Here is a 24,782-nt window from a genome sequence, read left to right as displayed (position 1 = left end):
TTAAGTTCTACTATGAAAAAATAATTTAAAACCTGTGAGTGAAGTTTCGAGATACATCCATATTTTATAGAAAATAGTGACATATACTTTTGAAAAATCGGAAGAAAGCAGTGGGGGGGATGAAATGATGTCCTCCATGTGCTCCGTCTAGTCACCCTAAGTATGCAGGTGGCAAAGAAGCAAGCTTGAGGCTGCTCCTTCACAGCACCCTTATATTTATTGCAGGTCTACGATTCTTGTGGGTAGAGGTACTCCAGAGTTTGAAGCTGTTAAGATTCTAAAAAATTAAAAAGTAAATACAGAAAGTAACTATAAAAGCATGATGCATGATGGAACAGCTTGTGTGGGGTCTAGGGCAACCCTGCAAGCAAACGCATTAATATTTACGCAAAGCAATGCAATGAATCACTGTAAATGCCTTTTTTCAATTCACGTCCAATTCTGCCACAAAAGAGTTCGGCTTTTAGGGGCCAAATGTGTCACAAGAAACTTTCAGGTTCCACTCCTTTATGGAGCTTGGAATTTCAGAGAAGGGTTTGCAGAGCTGTCTTAATTCTCAGGGAGTAATCAGAAAAAAACTACAGTTTTGGTAAGATAAATATTGGAAAATCCTTCACCTCCTCCACACGTGGCATCACAATCTTCCCAGCCTGTGTGCGTCCACATGAAAAGGGGTTCGGGTGCTTTTGAGCTCTGATTCTCTGGAAGAGGGTCCGACGGGATAGTATATTCATAGTGAAGACCATAATTTTGGTCTTGAAATAGCAGCACCTATAAGATATGAGAGTGATCAAGGCAGATGGGTTAAAGGAGAGCACAGACAATATGAAGTCTAATACCAAGGATACTGATATCTTAAAACACTTATTACATGGTGTGCATGCTCTTTTTACTTGCAGAATTGTGACATTATTACTGAAATCATCGAAGTGTCATACTTCTGAAAAGACTGCTGTTACACATTTGCCTCTGAGCTAAAGACAACATGAAAAATGGCCCACTTAATGAGGTCATAGATACCAGATCATTTTTTTTTAATCTATGAATGGACTAGGCAGTTTCCCAAATTATGATACATGTAGAAGATGAAGTTAGTGGAGGGGACGGGGCTATCTGTCCTACCTAACTTCAAGAGATAAGCCATAATCTAATGTCAAACGTAGACCTTCCACTCATATAAAACAGAAAGATGGACAGAAAGTCCCTGTGTCACTGGTAGACGAAGAGGATAGAAGACTTTGGGAATCACTTCACCCCAGAAGGGACAGAGAACGTCCAAACTAACCAGAGAACAACAATATTTTTCCATGTTGCTTAAAGTTAACTTCCAATTTTGGCAACATTACTGATTTTCCATTTGCAGCAAAGATCATTTCATTTGAAAAGAAATTTATGTTAAAATGAACTCTTTAATAAATATTAACTTAATAATGGTACAGTTAGGTACACATATGTAAACAGTGCAACAAACCAAGAAAAATGCATGAGGATAACTGCACACTGGGCCACACTGGACTAGCACATAAGCAGAGACCATGTCTGTTTTGCTCCTCCCTGGTGCCCAGTGCCAAGATTAGAAGGACATCATCTTGGGCAATCATGTCTATTTTAAATGAAAGAGGGGTGCCTGGGTGGTTGAGTAGGTTAAGCATCTGACTCTTGATCTCAGCTTGGGTCATGATCTCATGGTTTGTGAGATTGAGCCCCACATCGGGCTCTATGCTGACTGTGTGGATCCTGCTTGGGAATCTCTGTCTCTCCCTCTCTCTCTCTCTCTGCCTCTCCCTCCATCTCTCTAAGTAAGTAAATAAGTAAACTTAAAAAAATATAAACTTTAAAAAAATAAAAAAATAAAATAAAATAAATGAAAGAAAAATGCCTGAAGTATATTCATTTTAAATGAAAGGATGAATGAGAATATATGTTCCTTTAGAAGTACATTTACACAAAATATGTCAACCCCATGGAACATATTACTTCTTTGAATCTGAGAATCTATACAATGCAATATCATGCATAAATCATTATCTAAAGTTTATATTTTGTTAAATTATTAAAGAACTTTGTTGGATATTAAACCTCTATCAAGGGAGTTGTAATGACAGGTAATTTACAGTTAACACTCAATGGGAAAAAAAATTACATGAGCCCAGGGTTAATTTTCTTTGCTTTTTTCCCCTCAATATTCTGCTCAATATATCAACAGAAATCCTAAGATATATTTTAATATGTGGATCTGGGAACTAACATACTGGAACTATAAATCAGTTGTATCAATAATAAAAATAATAGTTTTTAAATTCACGTACACATAACGTACTGGGATACTCATTCTAAGTACATCACAGTGTTGATTTTGGCATTAAATATCGCATTTGATGTTGCCAGTTATAAGTGACTTGGGGCTAAATGAGTTAAGAGAGAGAGAGATAGAGATTGACTTATCTTGTTTATGGACATAACCAGACTATTACATAGTTTTTAAAGGGATAAAAGGAACATAAATTACAGCTATTTGCCAACTTCTTTAATTTAATGAAAACATGTCTCTTTTTCCTTAAAAAACTACCTTTTCATTGATAGAACTTTAGATTGTCCTTGAATATCTAATGCCATTTAAAATAAAGACATTGGCTACAAAATCATTAGCTCGCTCTTAAACCATCTGAGTTTGGCAGTGTATCTCTGCGAGAAGGAAAGTGTGACCGCGTTACAGTTGAGGGGCACATTTTGAAGCATGGCAGCAGAAGGTATTGCCTTTCAAAATTCAGTACCGGCTTTCAATCTGTAATAGTCATTAAAGAAAAATATCTTAGAAGTGCAGTTTCCCTTGGATTACTGAATAAATCCAGGTCACATAGATGCCTTCTTTTAGACATAGTTCACTGACTTTAATTATGCTTCATGCTTCCAGGAAAAACCTTGGTAATTACCAGGCAGATTAAGGATTCTGCAGCAAGGAAACTCCTCTGCCCAACACTGAGATCTCACAGACCGTTTTAAGATTTTGAATTAGAGACTTAATAAAGAGCACCGGTCTTGTTCCATAAAAAATGTAGGTTACATTCATATAAGGCAGGTTACCCGGTGGTATTTTCTGCAACCCAGGCATTAAAAATTGGTTTGTTGTTGATAATGTTGTTATTATAAGTGACCCAATCATGGAAAGAGCCAGATATTGGTCATACAGTGTTTGGTTAAGTCACTTTTTTTTTTCTTTCTCCAGATGGCATAGGGCACAGAGTGGAGTTTCCAATTCAAATTAAATAACAGGATCCAAAGAAACTGTGAGGAGATGAAGAACATAATGATTGAAAGTATATGCATACTTATGATCCCATGCTGTCTGGTGTGAAGAACTTACATCTAAGCTTTATATCAGGAGAGACTGATTAACACCTGGTTTATTCACAGCTGAATGACTTACAGTGAGACGCTGTGCCCGTTACTTAACCTATTTCATACTAAGTTTATTTTTTAATCTGTGAAATGGAACAGTAATAATACATATCACTCAGGGCTACTGTAAGGATTAAATGCTTTAATGAATGCAAAGCCCTTTGGAACAGTGTCTGACTCAGGGCTCAGTGAGTGGTATGTATGATCATTACTATTAAGATCTGGAGCAGAAGGTCCCCATGCATCTCACTTGGCTCCCTTCCTTCCTGTTGGTAAGGTCTATGATTTCAGTTCCATGAAACACTGTTATCTGAAATGTGGTCACTGGACCAGCAGCAGTGACATCATCTGGGAGCTGGTCAGAAACGCAGAGCTCATGTCCCACCCCAGATGAAACGAATCAGAATGGGCATTTGAACAAGAACCCCAGGTGATCTGCAGGAACATTAAAGCAGAAAAAGCAAACAGGCTGATATGTGATTTGAACCTCTGGCTCCTAGACCAGCAACACAGATGTCTCCAATTGAAGACAAATTCAAAACTTGAATTGTGTGCCGATATTAAGTAATGTGGCACACTACACTCCAAATAAACAGTCAGTTGATCGTGTTTTAGAGTTGTTTTTATGTGTGGACTTAAGGAGGTGTTGAAGTGTCTGAATTTCAGACTTTGCCACTAAGATGGAGAACGTGCCAGCTGTGCAGTGAGTGCTTGGCTACCGAGCCATTACCAGTGACTGCAAAGATCAAGGTCAAAAGGGGCATGTGAACCGGCCACCAGCTGGGACACAGAGCCCCAGCGTTCTGCTCCCTTCACTTCATACTCGGTCCTGCCTCATACTGAGTCTTTTACTACATGGTAGTAAGAAACACTCAAATTTTCCTAATTCTTTACAGGAATCAATTCACCTATAAGAGAACAGAAGAGGGTGATTGGAAGCACTGTTAGACGTGTTTACCAAATCTTTTCCCAGGGAGGATATCATTTTATCAAAGGCATTTTATATAGATTCAGAAAATGCCCATTCCATCGATGCTTGAAATGCTATGATTGGCCACACTATAACACTGTCTTTACAGACATCCACTCTGGTTAGCGATTCACTAAGATGCTGTTACTAAAATTCCTCTTAGAAAAAATAGGCTCCTTCTTGCCTGATGATTTGCTTCTACTTTGAGTCCGTGAATTCCCTAAAACATCTTGTTTTTCCCCCAGTAATTTCTGGCTTTGACATCGTGATTTAGAATACATTAAAATGAGGGGCGCCTGGGTGGCTCGGTCGGTTGGGCGTCCGACTTCAGCTCAGGTCATGATCTCGCCGTCAGGCTCTGTGCTGACCGCTCGGAGCCTGGAGCCTGTTTCGGATTCTGTGTCTCCCTCTCTCTCTGACCCTCCCCTGTTCATGCTCTGTCTCTCTCTGTCTCAAAAATAAATAAACGTTAAAAAAAATTAAAAAAAAAGAAGACATTAAAATGAAAACCTAAAAACCCACCTCTCGGATAATTTTGAATGTCTACCTGACAATTCAACCTTGGAAAAAAGATTAGACAAGGTACATTGGGAAAGCCCTTTGCCATAGGAATCGGATTATACAATGTCATCAGTTCGTCCCCTCATACCAGGAGGTGTAGAGGTGATGTGGTAGGACCTTTGGCGGAGATCTTCTCCCAGAGGCCTCGTCTTACATAATGAACAGTAGTGCCCGCTAAGTTGAATGCTCCCGAGTGTTCAATCTTCCAGTCACTATTAATAGACTGCTTTCCAGTGTCGCGTAGAGCTATAAAGAGGTTCAAAAATATTATGACAGTTGAACATGTCCTTATTTTGTTTCAAATGATTTTTTTTAATTGAAACTTCCAGACTCTTCCACATAATTGAATTCTCTAAGAGACATTTATATGAAGGTTAATTGAAGGCTTTTATGTCATAGTTCTATGAAAATGTTTTGATAAGGTAAGCCAATAAATCTTCCTAAATATTGTTTAAGCTAATCTTCATGGATTGAATATTTGACCATCTCCAAGTTTTTTATATTATAAATAATGCTCAGATAAATGTACTGTGTAATGTGTATATCTGAATATTTGCCTCAGACAGAATCCCAGATTTGGAATTACAGACCCAAATACGTTAAACATTTAAAGACTGTGAGAAATATTTTTAAATTGATTTTCACAAATGTTGCATCAATTTAGGCTTCTGTAACAGTGATCAAGAGTACCCAGCTTCAAATACCTCATGGGAGCACCTTTTTCTTGTATAATATTGCATCATGACTGAAGAGTTATCAGCTATCAGCTATAAAGTAGGAAATGCTCAAAACTTCTGGGACCTCCCCAAATTAACAATTATAAATATGTTATCTGGCTTTATTGAACTTCTAATCTAACTGGAATACGCTGAAACTCGTGTGGGAAGAATGAAGAAAACCTGTCTGAAAGATATCATTTCCTGAGGATGTTAACCAGGGGAAAAGAGAAGCAGAGAAAGAACATTCCAGACCGAGAGAGCTACACATGGGAAGGTCTTAAAGGTCACAGCTTGGTGAGAATCAGGGAGCAAGTATGCAGGACACCAGATGTGCTGAAGGGGATCATAGGAGGAGGCTGGAGAGGTAAGGAATCGCCGCACCTTACAGGCCTTGTTCATGTTTTAAGGGTTTTTTTTCCTAAGAAAAAATACAAAGCTATAAAAGTTTGTGAACAATGTTGTATAGAAATGGACCGATATGGAGCAAATTTGGATGGGGAAGACAGTATATAACATTAACACAGTAGCCCAACTGAAAGTAATGGTAGCTTGGATTCAGGTATTGGAGAAAAATACCAAGAGGCATTTTGGAGTGAAACTGATAATATGTGATGATGACTTGGCTATCGTGGGTGATAGGAAGTATCAGGTATGATGCAACACTTTTAGGATGAGAAAATAGGTGGGTTATGACAACAAATAATGAGATGGGAAAGACAAGCAAAAGAACATGTGTGAGGAGAAATACCAGGAGTTAAATTATCAACAAGGTAGATTTTTAAAAAATCTCTTGTTTAGTTGCTATTGGGGTTAAAGGTATTTTTCATTTGCTTATGAGTCATTTGCATTTGCATTTAAAATTTTTAATTAACAAAATAAATTATTAATTCTCTATTAAGGCTTTTCTGGTCCACTGAGGGATTTTTCTGGTGCTAATATTTCCACTTTATAAGTGATGTATCAACAAAATTTTTGAAATTTTACCTTATCAATATTAATTTCTACCAAATAATAAGATTATTATGTACTATCCATAAAGTACATTTTAGATAAATCTGAAAACATATATGCTTAATATTTTATGAAAAATATGTAAGTATTCACTTTTACCTTGAATTTTAAATTTGAGAGGGAAATAATGGTGACAGAAAACTCTTACCACTTTGCAAATAGCTATTACCATCTACAAATGGATATACTTCAGATAATGCTAAACTGATTTAAAAAATGATTTTGCCTAAAAGATAAAATATTTCCTTATATTTCTCTAAAATCTATTAAATATTTTAAGAAATCTTTTTGGCCTAGATTGGTAACTGTGGTCCATATAATTCCATATTGTTCCTGTATTTCAACATATACTCAGGACATAATTATAAAGAAACATTTCCTGAAAATCTCTAATAAAAATGCCTTTAAAAGCCTTCCGGGGGTGGCTATAGTATAATGTTTAGACTCAACTGACATTTCTGGAATTCTGCATTCCCCTCAAAATGGAACACACAGGTACCTGAAAATCCACATAATTTATAAGCTTAATAGCAACCTCATATGAAGAATTAACACTCTGTGTATGTGATGTTTCTTATTTTATGTTTTTGTTTTTAATTCATTAGCTTTAAAATGGGTTTTTAGAAAACCTGTTTCTGGTCGTACCTTAAAAAATGGAAGTGTACTAACTCCCCCACTTTAAACAATGAGAAAACTAAAAATATATGAAACAACTGTTTTCAGACACTGGACAATGTCAAGAGAGAACTGAGGTCCCTAAGAGAAGGAGAATAAATGAGATCTCTAAAATTGTTTGACTTTCTGCCTGAAGATTTTTACTAGACCAAACCACAGGGAAGGGGAACTCAAGAAAAGCACAGATAAAAACGGCTTCAGTGAGATGACGACACAGAGAATGGAGTTCAAATTGGCTAAGGCATCTGGAATCTGTTTTATGGAGTACTGGAGAAGAGGGAGCTACACAGAGTCAAGCTCCAAAAATCTGCTGAGGTGTTCCTTTGAGCCTGTGGCTAAATACCAAGGTGTAAATAAGTGTGGTGAGATTCCTCAAGGCTGGGAAAAAGCAACTACATAGGGCCTGGAAACTATACAGCTCCTGGATCTCACGTAAGGTTGGAAGACATACGAGTTCTATTCATTCAGAGTGGGTAGGTCTTACTGAACACACAGAGACTTCAGTGGAGCACTTAGAAAATGTGCACTTTAGAAATAAGGCTGGACTAGTCCCAGAATAAAGGCCACACTGGACCCACCCTGACAAAGCCTTTACAAAAGCTACAAGAAGTTAAGCTGATGTGAAATTAAATTGAGTGGGCAGCAAAATAAAACTCAACACTCAATAAAAAACAACAGCCATTCGGAACTGTCACATTAACAGTGTCCAGCATCCAACCAAAAAATTACTAGATATGTGAAGGAGTCAGAAAATGTGACCCAGAATCAGGGGGAAAAAATCTGTTAATAAAATGAGACCCAGAAATCAGAGAGATGATGAAACCAGCAGACCAAGACTTAAAAAAAAACCCAACTATTATATATGTTCAGTATGCACAAGAATTTAAAGAAAAATCTGTAATATTAAAGAGAAAAATGGAAACTTTAAGAACATAAGCAAATCAAATTTCTCACAATAGAAACACAAAATCTCTGAAACAATAAATTCACTAAATGGGCTTAAGAGCAGATTAGACATTGAAAAATAATACAGAACACTTGAAGAGCAGCTGATAGATTAGAAACTAATTGGAATTCAAAGAGAAAAATAAAGGCTGAAAAAATGAATAGACTCACAGGAAATGTGATAAACTCACATTGGTATAATTGGCATCCCAGAGAATAGGTTGTAGGCAGAAAAATTATTTGAAGACATAATGCACCAATTTTTTCCATATTTGATGAACACCATAAACTTACTGTACTATTCAGTACAAGGGAACCCAAGCATGATAAGCACAAAGAAAGCCATACCAAGGCATATCATAATCAAACTGCTGGAATCCAATGATGTGAAGAATAATCTTAAAAATGGCCAGAGAGGAAAAAGGCACATTATATATAAGGAAAAAGGATTACAAACTTTCTGGATATACTATCAGAACTAATACAAGCCAGAAGACAATGAAACATTACCTTGAAAGTGAAAGAAGAAAATAAAAAAAAAAAGGAAAACCAAACAAAATATAGAATTCTATATCCAGTGAAAATATCCTTCAGAAAGGAAAAAAAAAACACTCTCAGAAAAACAAAATTTGATAATTTTTCTGCCAGCAGAGTTGCTCTGCAAGAAATGAAAAAGCACAGGGGTGCCCGGGTGGCTCAGTCGGGTTAGCATCTGACTCTTGATTTCAGGTCATGATCTTATGGTTCATGAGATCAAGCCCTGCATCGGGCTCTGCTCTGTCAGTGCAGAGCCTGCTTGGGATTCTCTGTCTCTCTCTCAAAGTAAATAAATAAACATTAAGAAAAAAAAAATGTAAAAGGACAGATGTTCTTCAAGTGGAAAGGACATGGTTCCAAGTGGAAATGGGTGTCTATGTGATGGCCTGAAGAATGTTGGCACCAGTAAATGCATAAAAATACTTAAGTAAGCTTTTTCGTTAATCAGTTCTTTATAGGATGATTGGCTTTAAGGCAAAAATGATTACATCTGTTTTGGTGATTAAAGCATATGTAGAAATAAAGTGATTAGATGGAATGTAGAAATAAAATGCATAATAGCAAAAAGGAGGAGAAGCAGGTAAAGGGAAGCACACTGTTATAAGGAACTTATATGTAAAATGGTATAATATAATTTGAAAAGAGAGTGTAAGAAGTTAAAAAATGCATTTTGTAAATCCTAAAGTGACCATTAAAGATATAAAACAAGAGTTATATGTAGCTAATAAGCAAATAAAAGAGAGTAAGTGTAAGGCTAAAAAATAGAAGACAGAGAAATAGGGAAAAGGGAATAAGAAGGCATGGAAAACACAGAAAATAATTCACTATGCCCATAATTATATTATATTTAAATGCATTAAGGATATTGGTGAAAAGAGAGAGACTGTCAGGCCAGAAGGGGAAAAGAAGACCCCACTCTATTCAGTTCAGAAAAATAGGTAGATTAAAACTAAATGGATAGGGAAACTTAAGCATGAGACACTAATCATAAAAAAAGATATACTGACTATATTAATACCAGACAGCATGGACTTCAGGGATTTCCAGAGATAAAAAAGGGATTTTTTAAAATGTCATTTAAGGGGCACCTGCGTGGCTCAGTCGGTTAAGCGTCCGACTTCAGCTCAGGTCACGATCTCGTCATCCGTGAGTTTGAGCCCCGCGTCTGGCTCTGGGCTGATGGCTCAGAGCCTGGAGACTGCTTCAGATTCTGTGTCTCCCTCTCTCTCTGCCCCTCCCCCGTTCATGCTCTGTCTCTCTCTGTCTCAAAAATAAATAAACGTTAAAAAAATTTTTTTAAATGTCATTTAAATTTAACTTACTTCAAATGCAAAATTCTAAATGCCATTAAAAATATATTAAGGAAACGATATAATCCTAAGTGTACAACAGAAAGAGCATCAAAATGCATGAAGCTGGGAGCCTGGGTGGCTCAGTCAGTTAAGCGTCTGACTTCAGCACAGGTCATGATCTCACAATCCATGAGTTCGAGCCCCATGTCAGGCTCTGTGCTGGCGCTCAGAGCCTGGAGCCTGCTTCAGGTTCTGTGTCTCCCTCTCTCTCTGTCCCTCCCCTGCTCATTCTCTGTCTCTCTCTGTCTCAAAAATAAATAAAAACATTTAAAATTTTTTTTTAAAAAATGCATGAAGCAAGGGGCACCAGATTATCTCAGTCACTAGACCGTGAGACTCTTGATCTTGGGGTTGTAAGTTCGAGCCCCATGTTGTGTATAGGGATTACTTAAAAATAAAAAAAAAATCTTAAAAAAAATGCATGAAGCAAAACTGACATAATTGAATGGAGATACAGACAAATCCACAATTTCAGTCAGAGATTTCAATAGTTCTCTTTTCCTAATTTATAAAGCAAAAAGAAAATAAACAAGAATATAGAAAATATAAACCAAATGGAGCTAAGTGATGCTTAGAGAAGAGTCAGCAACTGCAGAATATAATGTTTTAAAGTATAAATGGAACATTAACCAACATAGGCCATGGGTCATTGAAACAAGTCTCAACTGAAATCAAACTCAATGTATTTTCTTACCACACAGATTTAAACTAGAAACCAGTAACAAAATATCTATTAAAAAACTTACAAATATTTGGAAATTAAATCGTACATTTACAAATAACCCATGGGTCAGTCAAATCAGAAAATTACAATGGTAATTTGAAAGTATTTTTAACTAAAATTACAGTATCTATAAATTGTGATATGAAGCTAAAGCAGTGTTTAGATAGATAAACTGTCATAACAGCAAAGAAGAAAGGAGTGAAATCAATTATCTGAGTTTCCACCTTAAAATATACAAGAAAGAGCAACAACAAAGGCAATCAATGACACCAAAACTTGGTTATTTTAAAAGATCAAACAAAGACACTGCATTACAATAGGAAAATATGGCAAAAAAAAAAGCTTTAGGACAATAAATTTGAGAAGGTAAAAAAATGGGTTAATTCTTTGTAGACACCAATTACCAAATCTGACTCAAGAAAAAAACCACTTGGATATATATATGGTACACACACATACACTGAAGAAATTAAGTTGGGCTTTAAAAACCTTTCCACAAAGAAAATACCAACGTTCAAACATTTAAGAAAAAATACTACCAATTTTAAACAAAATAGAAAATAGAAGAGGAGGGGCTCCTTCCTAAAAATAATTTTTCCTGAGATAGATAACAAATATAGGGGCACCTGGGTGGCTCAGTCGGTGAAGTGTCTGACTTGGGCTTGGGTCATGATCTTGCTGTTTTGAATTCAAGCCCTGCATCTGGCTCTGTGCTGAGAGCTTGGGGCTCTGAGCCTGGAGCCTGCTTCAGATTCTGTCTCACTCTCTGTCCCTTCCCCACTCTAGCTCTGTCTCTCTCTCTCTCTCTCACTCTCTCTCAAAATGAATAAAGAAAATTAAAAAAAAAAAAAGATAACGTGGAAATACCTGTATTTCATTGTTACCTTCATAAGTAACACATTGATTAAGAATATTCATTTGTATTTAGGGTCACCTGGGTGGCTCAGACAGTTAAAATCCCACTTTGACTCAGGTCATGATCTCCAGGTTCATGAGTTCACCTTGGGCTCTGTGCTAATGGTTCAGAGCCTGGAAGCTGCTTTGGATTCTGTGTCTCCCTCTTTCTCTGCCCTTCCCTCACTCGTGCTCTGTCTCTCTCAAAAACAAACATTTAAAGAAAGGATTTATTTGTAACTATTAGTCAGGAAAACTACATTTTTATATATTTTAGAGCCAAGTGTTTTTAGAAAAAGTAAGTTTTTGCACATTTTTATCTGACACTATGGCTTGCCTTTTAATTTTCTTAATGGTATCTTTCAAAGAGCAACAGTTTTACTCTTGGCGAAATCAAACACATTCATTTTTGGGTGAAAGGGTTGGTATTTTTGTACATCTATTGTAAAGAAATCCTTGTGAAGCACAATGTCTTAAAGGTTTTCTCTTATGTTTTTTGCTCGAAACTTTAGAATTTCAGCTTTTTTGTTTAGATCTCCAATCCATTTTGACTTAATTTTTATGTATGATAAGAGGTAGGGGCTAAAGTTCATTTTTTTTGTTCCTCATATAAATACCCAGTTATTCCAGCATTATTTGTTTAAAGAATATCTTTCTCTTCTGTGCTGCCTCAGCACTATGTTTAGAAGTCAGTTCATGCCCACATTTGTGCTTAATCTCACTATGAAGATAAATTTTCCCAGTTTTCTTTGTCAATTTTTGCTTAAAAGCTTTCAAGCTATATTCCTGGGTTCATATAATTATAAAATTATATTATTTAATGATGACTTAAATGCTTAGATAATTATTCTGTGACTTCTTTCACCTCAGACAATGCATTTTCCTTTAAAGTGAGTTCTGACTTATATTACTATGGCTCTATTAGTATTTTTTTGGTTTTCATTTTTCCTAGTATAGTTTTCCATTCTTTGATTTTCAATTTTTGTGAATCTTAGATGAATACCATATACCTGAATTATTTTCAAAATCCAGTCTGACAAATTTTGTCTTTTAACTAGAGATTTTAGTTTTTAAATGCATACTACGACTGCTAGTATGTTTTGTTTTATTTATACTATCTTATTTTGTGTTTTCTTTTTTCATTTTTTCTGTATATTTCTATTATTTTTCTTCTATCTTGTATTCTATTGATTGACTGAATTTTTAAAATTTAATTTTGAAAATTGTACTTGGCTATTTGAATATGTGTTTAGTCCACTTTTGCTTATTTTTAATATTTTTAATTTTTTAATGAAATATTTTTTAAATATTTTAATATTATAAATTTTTAATATTTTAAACTTTATTATTTAAAATTTTAATATTTATATATTTTTGTTTTAAAAATATTTTTAATATTTTAAAATATTTTTATTTTAATATTTAAAAAAAATTTTTTTTTCAACGTTTATTTATTTTTGGGACAGAGAGAGACAGAGCATGAACGGGGGAGGGGCAGAGAGAGAGGGAGACACAGAATCGGAAACAGGTTCCAGGCGCTGAGCCATCAGCCTGACGCGGGGCTCGAACTCAGGGACCGCGAGATCGTGACCTGGCTGAAGTCGGACGCTTAACCGACTGCGCCACCCAGGCGCCCCTATTTTAATATTTTAAAAATATTTTTAATATTTTAAAACAATTAACTATAAGAGTTTTATATTTTCTGTATATGATGCAAATGTGTATCTGATTCTGCTCTCCCTTATTTTTACTGTTTATTTATGTTCACTGCTCATAATGTTTATTTCCTTTTGTGTTTTCTGAACATTTCTTTACTACAAAATTATATTTGTTGAACCTTATAAAATTCCTTTGAGGCCTGGTTTGAAGGTGCATTACTTCAAAAAGGATTTGCCTTTGTATATGCCAGCCACCTTGGTAACTTCATTAAAATAAATGTCTTGGAGTTTTGTACTTCATAGTTGGGTAAAATGGTGCTATGAATCCAGAGGAGCATTTTCTTTGGGTTACGAACCCTCAGGGAGGTTGATTTTCTACTTCCACCTAGTATCAAAATTAATACCGACACATTTCCTGATCTTTGATGGAGCAAATCCATTTCTTTGTCTCCTTCACGCTGAGCTTGTAGTCCTTTGGGGTCCTGCTTTATTTAGGTGTCTCCTGTTAGAGCCTCTACTTTATAGAGCCTCAGGCTTTGTTTTCTGTCCACCGTGTATCCTGGTGCTCAAAATCTAAACTGGTCACCAGGATTAAGCTTAAGTGGGATTTCGGTCAGCCTAATACTTGGCTTCCTGTTCTTACTTTGTTTTTGGCACGTGAAGGTTCCTTAATTTCTTTCCATTTTAGAGGTAAGTTTAAAAAAGTGTTCTTTTTTTCCTCCTTTTGTAATTTGCTCAACAGTTTAAAGTGTTTTTAGTGAAAAGTTTTTCCATAGTGGTTTGCAGGCAAAACTGCAGGCAAGGTAAATGGACCCATATGACCTTTTTTATTAGACTTTTAAAAATCATAAGCTACAGTGATTTTTGTAAAGATATAACATATGGTCAATCTGAACTACTCTCCATTTTGGACTTCCTGATTAATTATTAACAAAACTGAGCCATGATATTCAGAAATGCAGATAATAATTACATATGGGAATACAATTCAGCGAGTAATATAAAAGAATAATTGTATTGGGAGGGAATTAACTGTCTCCAATGAAATTATAGTTTTATATAGACAAGTTAATTTGTTAAAGATCAGCTTTCCAGGAAATAATACATTTTCCTGATGCTATTTCAGATAAAGATTTTCAATAACTTCCTTCCAATGTCCAAAGAAGCCTTTAGGAAATGTGGTTTATGACATGTATTCTCTACGATAGGCTTGAAATCTAAGATTTTAGGCTTAAAATCGAGGATTTTAATACTGTGCCATTTTTCCCCAAAATTTCCTCTTATCCATGTGTGCTATCTCAGCAAATGCCATTATTATTTGCCCAGTTGTTTAATCCATAAGCCTAGAAGTGATCCTTGAACTTTACTTTCTATCCACACATCCATTCTCACCAAGTATCATGAGCTCAACTACTTCAATGTCTCTAGAAGCCACTGAGTTCTTCCCATTCCCAGTCTGTGACTGGATCATACCACTGGCCACTTTCTCTTCATCCTTGCACCCTTCTCCTAATTAATCAGGATAGCTGTGATTGATTCAGTTAAGAAGTAAGGAAACTTCTATTTTCAACATGAATCTCCCAAGTAGTATTCAGATGGTTCAGGAGCACTCATGCTATTTCCTTAAAAAGTAAGAAACCCTAGTAACTTATGCCTAATTCTAAGCACAAAGAAAAGTGACAATCATGAGGCCAGAGACCTAACAAAGACGTGGGATTCTGGGGCGCCTGGGTGGCTCAGTCGGTTAAGCGTCTGACTTTGGCTCAGGTCATGACCTCACGGTTCGTGGGTTCTAGGCCCATGTTGGGCTCTGTGCTGACACTCGGAGGCTGCAGTCTGCTTCAGATTCTGTGTCTTCCTTTCTCTTTGCCCCTCCCCAGCTCATGCCCTGTCTGTCTGTCTGTCTCTCTCTCTCTCAAAAGTACATAAACATTAAACAAATTAAAAAAAAAAAAGACATGGGATTCCGTTTTTAAATTAAATGCTCTTCTCATAACAAAAAGTGGTTGGAGATTTATGTTTAGAGATATACATAAGGGAAAGAAGATCGGATCTGGCATACCTGGAGGTAGTGACGGGAGAAGAAAACCACCACTTCATGATTTATATTCCCCTGAGTTAATGCTATACAATTGATCTCATTAGTTATGAAATGGGGGGAAAGAGGGAGATTGGGGGGGGGAAGTTCAAGGAAAATTTGTTCATATAGGACATGTACTTTAAAATCACAAGCATAATGTGGGACGCCTGGGTGGCGCAGTCGGTTAAGCGTCCGACTTCAGCCAGGTCACGATCTCGCGGTCCGTGAGTTTGAGCCCCGCGTCAGGCTCTGGGCTGATGGCTCAGAGCCTGGGGCCTGTTTTGGATTCTGTGTCTCCCTCTCTTTCTGCCCCTCCCCCGTTCATGCTCTGTCTCTCTCTGTCCCAAAAATAAATAAACGTTGAAAAAAAAATTTAAAAGAGAAACTGCTATAATTATAAAAAAAAATAAAAAAAATAAAATCACAAGCATAATGTGAGAGACAATCAATTAAAAAAAAACCAAAAAGTAAAAAGAGACAGTAGGAACAAGATACAATGGCCACACTGCTTGGGCTTAAATCTAAGATCATGGTTTTTTAGATGTATGATCTTGGGAAAGAAACTTAAATTCTCTGGTCCTCTAGTTTTTGATTTAAAAAAAAAATTAGTGGTGCCTACTTCACAGACATGTGAAGATCTATTTAGCAGATATATTTAAAGAACTCACCCATACTAATTACTATACAAGTATGAACCATCTTTTTTTAATTAAAATTCACTCAAAAAAAGTCTTTATTACTTTCTATGTGCCAGAGTCTGCTTTAGTTACTGTGGATAAAGCTCTGAGAAAAATGATCCCTGCCTTCAAAATTAACACTGGAAGATACACAATATAAAAGCACATATGCAAACAGAGAAGAAAATTCAGATGGTGATGGTGGTAGGTGCTCTGAAGAAAATAAAGCAGGACAATGCAGCAGAGAGTAGCTTGATTGTGGGTCACGGTGGTTATGGAGAGAAGTGATATATCTGAGTAACTGACAGGACTTGCTGATGTATTAGAGTGGTAAAGGCAACTATCAAGAAGAACTAGTTGTGGTATAAACTACTGGATAGAAATTAGTGACTGTGGGGTCATAAATAATGGCCCCCAAAAAGATACCCGTGTCCTAAAAGATAGATATACAAAGTATCTTCTCTGACCACAATGGGAAATGATTTAGAAATCAGTAACAGGGAAAACTGGAAAATTCATTAATGTGGAAATGAAACAACACTCAAAAAGCCAATGGATCAAAGAAGAAATTATGAGGGAAATTAGAAAATATCTTGAGACAAATGGAAATGAAAACACAACCTAGCAAAATGTAGAGGACACAGCAAAAGCAGTGCTGTGGGTGGAAACTTAGAGCAACAAATGCTTACATTAAAAAAAGAAGATCTTATAACGTTAACAACCTGACTTTATAACCTAAGGAACTAGAAAAAGAACACACTAAACCCAACACTACCTAAAGAAGAAAATAAAAAAGATTAGAGCAGAGATAAATGAAATAGAGAATAGAAAAATAATAGAGAAAACTAACAAAACCAGAAATTGGTTCACTGAACAGATGAACAAAATCAACAAAACTTTAGCTGCACTTGACTAAGAAAGAAAAATAAAAAAGACAACTGAAAAGTCAGAAATAAAAGTGCGGACATTACAACCGATGCTGCAGAAATAAAAAGGATGGTAAGAAATGTACTGTAATAATTCTCATGCCAGTCAGAATGGCTCATATCAAACAGACAAGAAGTAAGAAGCTTTAACTAGGTTGTGGAGAAAAAGAAACCCTCATGTACTGTTGGTGGGAATGCAAACTGGTGTAGCCACTGTGGAAAACAGTACAGAAATTTCTCAAAAAATTAAAAATAGAAATGCCATACAATCCAGCAATTCCACCTTCTATTTACCCAAGGAAAATGGAAACACTAACTCAAAAAGATATATGCACCCCCATGTTTATTGCAGCATTATTTACAATGGCCAAGATACGGAAGTAATCTCAGTGTCCACCAAGAGATAAAGAAGGTGTGGTGCATATACACAATGAAATATCACTCAGTCAAAAAAAAAAAAGAGTGAGCTCTTGTCATTTCTGACAACATAGGTGGACCTAGAGTATTATGCAAAGTGAAATAAGTCACACAGAGAAAGACGACTTAATTTCATTTATATGTAATCTCAAATGAACGAACAGAAACAGACTTATAAATACAGACAACAAACTGGTAGCTGCTAGACGGATAGGGCAGTGGAGGCATGGGCAAAATAGGTAAAGGGGATTAAGAGGTACAAACTTCCAGTTATAAAATAAATAAGTCATGGGGATTAAAATTACAGCTTGGGGAATACAGTTAATTATAATAAGACCATATGGTAACAGAAGGCTACTGCATTTGTCACGGTGAGCACTGTGCAATGTATAAAGCTGTCCAATCACTATATTGTGCACCTGAAACTAATAGAACATTGTATGGCAACTATACTTGAATAAAAATTTTAAAAATTTATATGCTAACAAAGTGGATAGCCTAAAAGAAGTGTACAGATTCCTGGAAACACAAATCTTACCAAGACCGAATCACAAATACTTATAACTAGCAAGGATACTGAATCAGTAATCAAAAGTATCCCCCAAAAGAAAATTACTGGATGTTAAAATGGCTTCACTGGTAAATTCTATGCAACATCTAAAGAAAAACCAACATCAATCCTCACATTTTCCAAAGAACTGAATTGGAGGGAAGACTTCCTAATTCACACTTAGGAGGCCTAGCTCATTTTTGATACCAAAGCTAGATAAAGACACTACAAAAAAAAGAAAACTACACAGGAGCTTCCCTTATGAACACTGATTTAAAAATTCTCAACAAGACACTAGCAAACCGAATTCAGAAGCATAAAAGGCATTCAAATCAGAAAGGAAGAAGTACAATTATTTCTGATTGCAGATGATATGATCTTATACATAGAATATTTACTCTTTTACCAGACCTAATCACATTAGATCCCTTTAATCCATGGATGCCATAACTACAGACAACCATTTCATATGACTGAATTGGTTTGTAATTTTGATATGTGAGCAATATGTATTTTGGCAACTGAGCATTTTCTTTCATATATTTAAATCATTAATTGGCCTAATTAAAATAGCTGATACAATTCTTTCCATATGCAATACTTAAACATTTAAAATACTCTCTTCATAGGTGAATATACGTAAAGTGAGGAAAGGAAACAGCATCATTTCCCATCAAAACATTAAATCCTTTCAGTATGTCAGAATTTTTTTGAGAATCCCACAAGATTTTCTATTTGTAAAGGAATCATATGCACAGACACACACATATATGCATTTGTACATTCAATAAATGTGAATGTGTATATGCATATATGAAATAAACATGTTTATGAAATACGTCTGCACATGTGTGAAATAAAACATACCTAAATCCTCCAATGAGTTTTTTTTTATAACACAGCATAACATGTGGAAGCAATTTATACTCTCCCAAAAACATAGACAACCAGATTGCTTTTGCTCTGATAAGTCCCTGGGAGAGAAGGAGAGAAATTCCTACTCGATATGACAAGAGGTGCTTCCTGGGAAATTCAAACATGTAACTAGAAACAGATTGATGTCTTCGTCATTACAGAACTGTCAGGGCAGGGAGTGGGGCTCGTACTTGGATCGGCTCTGTGTCAGGTTACCTAAATAGCTATGTGCCGGCTTTTCCTCCACAACTTTGATTCTTCTTGCTCCAGCAGGTATCACCAGCACTTCTACATAACCTGTAAGAGTCAATAAAACACGAAATAAATCTTGAATTCTCTTAAGATCTCTTTTCTTAATTGACTTGCTCTTTTTTTCTTTTGGTTTTGGTTTTTGCTATGGTATTTCAATACTTATGGAAAGAAAAAAATGCATACAAAAGCTGTCATCATTGCAAGGGGAGAAATTTCTTGGAAAGATGTGGAGTCTATAGCAGTATTAAGGGCAAAAAGGTAACTGTATTTTATGTTAAAAAACTTAAAGGCTCATTGATCTCTTATGAAGTAGGAGGGGGAAAAACCACAATGGTAGAGCTCAGTTAGAAACACAGTAGATCACGGAACAAAATAAGTTAACTTCAGATTTTGCTCATGAAACTCCTTTAAGTTAGAATGTGCGGGGAAGAAGGAAAGGCAGCTGGAGAGAATGCAGCTGGCAGGATCAGGTCCCTGGAGTAGCTGAGAATAGGACAAGAGAGACCCAAACACTCCCTGAGGAGATTAACAAAGGGTTTTGAAACTGGGGCTGGAGACAAGAAAGTGTAAGGTTGCACCTTGCAATCTAGCATCACCCTGAAAGATGTCAAACAGCTAGAAGCAAGACCCAATTAAGTGTTTGTTAGAAAACCTTTTTAGCAGAGGTGAGGAATGTAACACTTGAAGTGAAATAAGATAAAAAGATAAAGTGAGATAAAAGAGAGTTTGCAGAAAAAGTCACAATTAAGACTTCATTTAGTGCAGAATAGTTACACAGCAGACACCTACTTTTGGCTGAGTAGTTATGCTTTAAATTTTAATATTATAATATATACGATATAGGTAATATTTAATATTCTTAACATTTGTGTAGCTCCATGTATCTGATCAAAGTCTAACTTCAAAGCTAGTAAAAAGGCACAATAACTGATCGATCCCAGAGTTGTCATCTGTTGATTAATTTTTCAAAGTCCCGAAACTGTTTATAATTATTGGTGTAAACCCAAAGGTAGCACACACCCCACCCGGTGGCAGTGGCTGGAATCTGAGGCATGTGTTTTCTGAATCATAATTTCCATTAGTGAATGCTGCTTATCCAATTTAACCATTGTTAGCAAACCAAATCATACAAGCACTATCATTTTGAAACATGAACAAAGTAGGCAGTGATGAAAGTAGAAGCAAATGTTTACTACCGATTTATACACAGAAGTACGGTAAGAAGATCTGTGCACTCAATGAGCTCATAATGAAATTGGAAAGACAAAGCAAAAATACCTTATACAAATATGAGTTAAATAAAAATTCAAAAATTATGTAAAAAAGATCATATGCAGGATGGTATGGTTAACTCCCTGCTTAAAAATATAAACCACTCTTTCAATAGTCCTCCTCCTCTGATTACATCACCACTCAAAAGGTTCACTGCTATTTTTAACTCACGGAAGTGGGATTTTTTGTTTTCCTTTTAAATTGTTATACACATTACTCATGTTTGAGAAACACTGGCATCAACTCGAATCACTCAGATTCAGAGAAGAGAACATTTCATAGAGTCAAGTAAAGCTTCACAAAGAAGTAAACAGATGAACTGTCATTGAAGAATGGACAGGAATTGGATATGTATAAAAAAAAAGTATGAGTTAGCTGTATGAAAGGGAAAGTAAGAGAGCAAGTAATATTTTTGGTAGCACATAAGTAAAATAATTCTGTCAGAAAGACAAGATGGTAGAATATGTCTCTGTTAAAGAGAGTTTTAATGCATGCCCAAGATACTGAATTGATCCATCTGAAGTTAGTGAACATAGCAAGGAACTTGGTAATCAGCTACTAGTTTGGAGAAGCTTTATCTGAGAGCAGTATGCAGGATGCCTAGTGATAGGCGAGTTGTGGATTAACCGTATTAGGAGGCTAATGTAAAACTCCAGGAGCAGGAGAGGCTAAGGAAGAAAACCCAGTAGGCCCTGTGAAGAAAAAAAAAAATTCTGAACTGACAACCAAAAGAAAGTGGGGAAATAAACACTGAACACAAAGCTTTCTTATTACTTATGTGAGAATGCAGCCATAGTTTATAAGAAAATGGAAGTCAATCTTTGATAGTTCTGATAAGTTGAACTTCACAAATTATAGTTAATAAACCAACATAACACACTAGTGAAAATAGCTACGAAGAACTCTGGAACATCTGGAACTCCAGAGAAAGACTAGGCTATTGGAGTACTTTTGTCAGGTGGTAATATCAGCCATGGAAGTAACTGGAGAAAACTGAGGGAGAAGAGAAGTGAAGGACTCAACCTAGGACAGTCATAGCTTTAAAGAGAGAGACTGAAAATAAAAAAGAATCCAGAGAAGGAATAATCATGAGAAGCAGGAGATCTGGCTGTTCTGGTGCAGTGGGATCCTATAGATTGGATTGTCTTAAGAGAAGCTGTTGCTCAACTGTGTCAGAAGCTGTAGAAACATCAAAGAGAAAGATGACTAAGGACAGCCCCACTGAATGTCACAATCAAGAGGTGAGTATTCATCTCTGAGCAAAGTAACTTAATAAAGTATTTGGAGAAGATATTAAATTTCGGGATGTTAAGAAAGAAGAGGAGAGAGAAGTAGAGGGAGTTACTGTAAATTCCTATTTGAGTTTAGCAGTAAACTCAGAGGTTTGTTGTACATTAGGACAGTAGGTTATGTCTACGTTTATAGTTCTATCTAGAGCAAGTGTCATTACTCAACTGGAATCGCTTAAAGGACAGATGAGTTAGAGTTTCAAGAAAAAAGGGAGAAAGAGAAATACAGAGCAAAATGATTTGAAGAGAGATGGCCAATGAATGGGGACCTAGATATTTTTCAGTAGGTAAGTCATTTAGCATGATTGAGAATGTGCATTTTTAAATTTATTTTTTATTTTATTATTTTACTTCTTAAAGGTTTATTTATTTATTTAGGGAGAGAAAGAGAGAGCACCAGCAGGGGAAGGGCATAGGGAGGGAGGGAGAGAGAGAATCCCAAGCAGGCTCTGTGCTATGAGGGCAGAGCCTGATGCGGGTCTCAATCCCATGAACCACGAGCTCATGATCTAAGCCGAAATCAAGAGTTGGTCGCTTGACCAACTGAGCCACCCAGGTGCCCCAGAATGTGCATTTTTTTTAAAGCAGTGAATATGAGAGTGGCTACTGCCAAGTTTAGTAGTTGGAATAAAGTCTGTGATGTCAAAATTGTAAATTTGATCCTCATGTTGGAGAGTTGGCTTTGTTCACAGGAACATCCTATTTAATAACCAGAGATTCCATTCTTAAACAGACCTATTAAAATGCCAACAGCAATCACTATCTTCGTGGTAGTAATAATGATAAACGTCAGACTGTGACTAGCTATGTGCTAGTCACTATTGTAGGCAATTTACATAATTATTCATTTAATCATAAGGGTAACATCCAAAGTAGATACTACATTTCTCATTTGATAGATGAGAAAATAAAGGGAAAGGGAAAAATTACCATTTTCAAGACTGCTTTCACAGTAATTAGGTGACTGAAGCTGTGACCTAAGATCTGTCTGATTCCACTATGGACTTCGAGCTATGACCCGCTGCTATTATTTCATGCAATAGAATCCATAACACTATGACTCTCCACTGCTGTGCCAAACATACAAGCAAAAAGTCCAAGAGGATATGTTCCTTATACAGGATCAGTATCATCATCTCTTATGCTAAGAATAACACATTTTATGCCCATTTTCTTCTTAGTGTATACTGATAACTATCTAGTTCTATTATCAGCCAAATATACAATTTATCTTTAAAAATTCCTTTAAAAATTATCCCACATCTAGGCAAGTTACAATGAGACATGATAAATGCACTAAGAAAAAGAAAAAAAAAACCCTCAAGTTTATTTTCTAGCTCCAAGAAAAATGATTTAACAAACTCTAAATAGAGCACAGGGACTGAAAACACCCACATGTGTCTGCACATGTGTTACTCATACAGTATATATATACAGTGTCCATGGCCAACTGGACCAAATAAGGCTACAATTCCTTCAAGAAATTCTAGGAAGTCCATAAACATAAGGATAAAATTGTCTGAAGAGAAATGTACAAAACATTCCCTAAATCACAAGGAGATGAAGCCCATGATATAATTAAGGGCTCATACAGATTTTTGTTTTTAAAACTTCCTAAAATATAATGTTTCATTATGAATTACATTGATAAATATTAATGGATCATACACTGTGCTGGTCATTGGGAATATAGAGTTAAAAATAATCATGAGATTTTTCCTCATTAATCTTAAAGACTAGCAGGGAAAGAAAAATTAATAAATGTAAACTTACAAATGTGATTAGAACCTCACCATATGGATACAAATATAGTGTCACTAAAATAGTTGTTAGTGATGGGGGTAGAGGTTTTCAGTGCTCACCGAAGTAGTGACATCTGAACTGAGATCTAAGTGATGTCTAGAATTAACCAGCAAAGCTAAGAGAAAGCTAAAAGAGCCATATTTTTAAATGCAAGGTGCTGAAGAGAGCATGGTCATTTGAACATCTGTAAGAAATTTAGGAAGGAAAGGGATGATGGTGTGAGACGATGTCAGAGAGACAGGTAGGTACAACACCATGCAGGACTTCACGGTCCAAACTAACAATTCTAGTCTTTTCCCTGAGAGCCATGTGAAGCTAGCATATATCTGGAAAGAGGAAAGCAACATTAATAGTCTCTGATATTCTCAGTATCTTAGGCATCTCAGACATTTTCCAAATAATAGATTCCATGAACACGAGTTACCAACAGCAAATGAACAAATGAACAAAAGTAGAAATTAAAGTGCAGTAAAAACAAAGGAGGTTTGAAGTAAGAATCTGGGGGAAAATGTACCCACATAACTATAGTCAGAAAGGAAAGCAATTTTTAAACTGGTATTTCTCTTTTATATGCTCAGTGGGAAAAAAAAGTGTTATTACAACTAAATAAAGATATCAGTGCTGAATGCCTATCAATAATTCGGTGAACTGTTTCCATGCATAGTAAATAACCATGCAAGAATAGTCATCAAAAATTCTTGTATCTTTAAAACCCCTTTGGTCTTTCAGGCTTCATTTTAACTTCATACTGGAAACCCTCCTCTGCTACAATCATCCTGGAAAGGTTATTATAATTGTACTTCTTAGTTGAAAGTCTGAGAGGCTATTACAGTTAAGTATGACTTTTCTAAATGAGCTCTGGCAGATTTTGACTTGTAGGACCTGTCACATTTTTCACAGCTTTGGAGGTTGAGAGTTTTGATCTACACTTTACCCTGGGCCTCAGTTATTTTTAGGCTTTAAGATCTCCAAGCTCACTTATCTTTTATTCTGCTGGGGCCTAGCAAAAGGTTACATTCAACTTTAGAGGGCTGTGTCTAATTTTCTTTTCCGAAGGACTCTTTTACCTAGAGGAACTCCGCTATCTTGATTATTCAAACACAAATGGTTGTTCTTAGTATTCAAACTAATACATACTTTAGTCTCAGGTTTTTTT

General features: G+C 35.9%; 1 protein-coding gene across 1 annotated transcript in view; it reads right to left on the bottom strand.

Annotated features, from left to right (window-relative positions):
• The window catches only part of ADAMTS19 (ADAM metallopeptidase with thrombospondin type 1 motif 19), a 248,895-nt gene that overhangs the window by 45,140 nt on the left and 178,973 nt on the right, over positions 1-24,782 (bottom strand). The window contains exons 16-18 of the mRNA XM_047094684.1: positions 19,227-19,307; positions 5,019-5,176; positions 618-771 (exon numbers count right to left, since the gene is read on the bottom strand). Coding sequence (XP_046950640.1) covers positions 618-771; positions 5,019-5,176; positions 19,227-19,307 — 393 coding nt within the window. The remainder of the gene's footprint in view (positions 1-617; positions 772-5,018; positions 5,177-19,226; positions 19,308-24,782) is intronic.

The sequence above is a fragment of the Lynx rufus genome, unplaced genomic scaffold, assembly GCF_022079265.1.
Source record: "Lynx rufus isolate CCGP_SWC_20201006 ecotype Redwood Valley unplaced genomic scaffold, mLynRuf1.p SCAF_1, whole genome shotgun sequence".
Taxonomy (NCBI): Eukaryota; Metazoa; Chordata; class Mammalia; order Carnivora; family Felidae; genus Lynx; species Lynx rufus.
The sequence above is the reverse complement of the archived record's forward strand: the minus strand, read 5'-3'. Positions and strand labels throughout refer to the sequence as shown.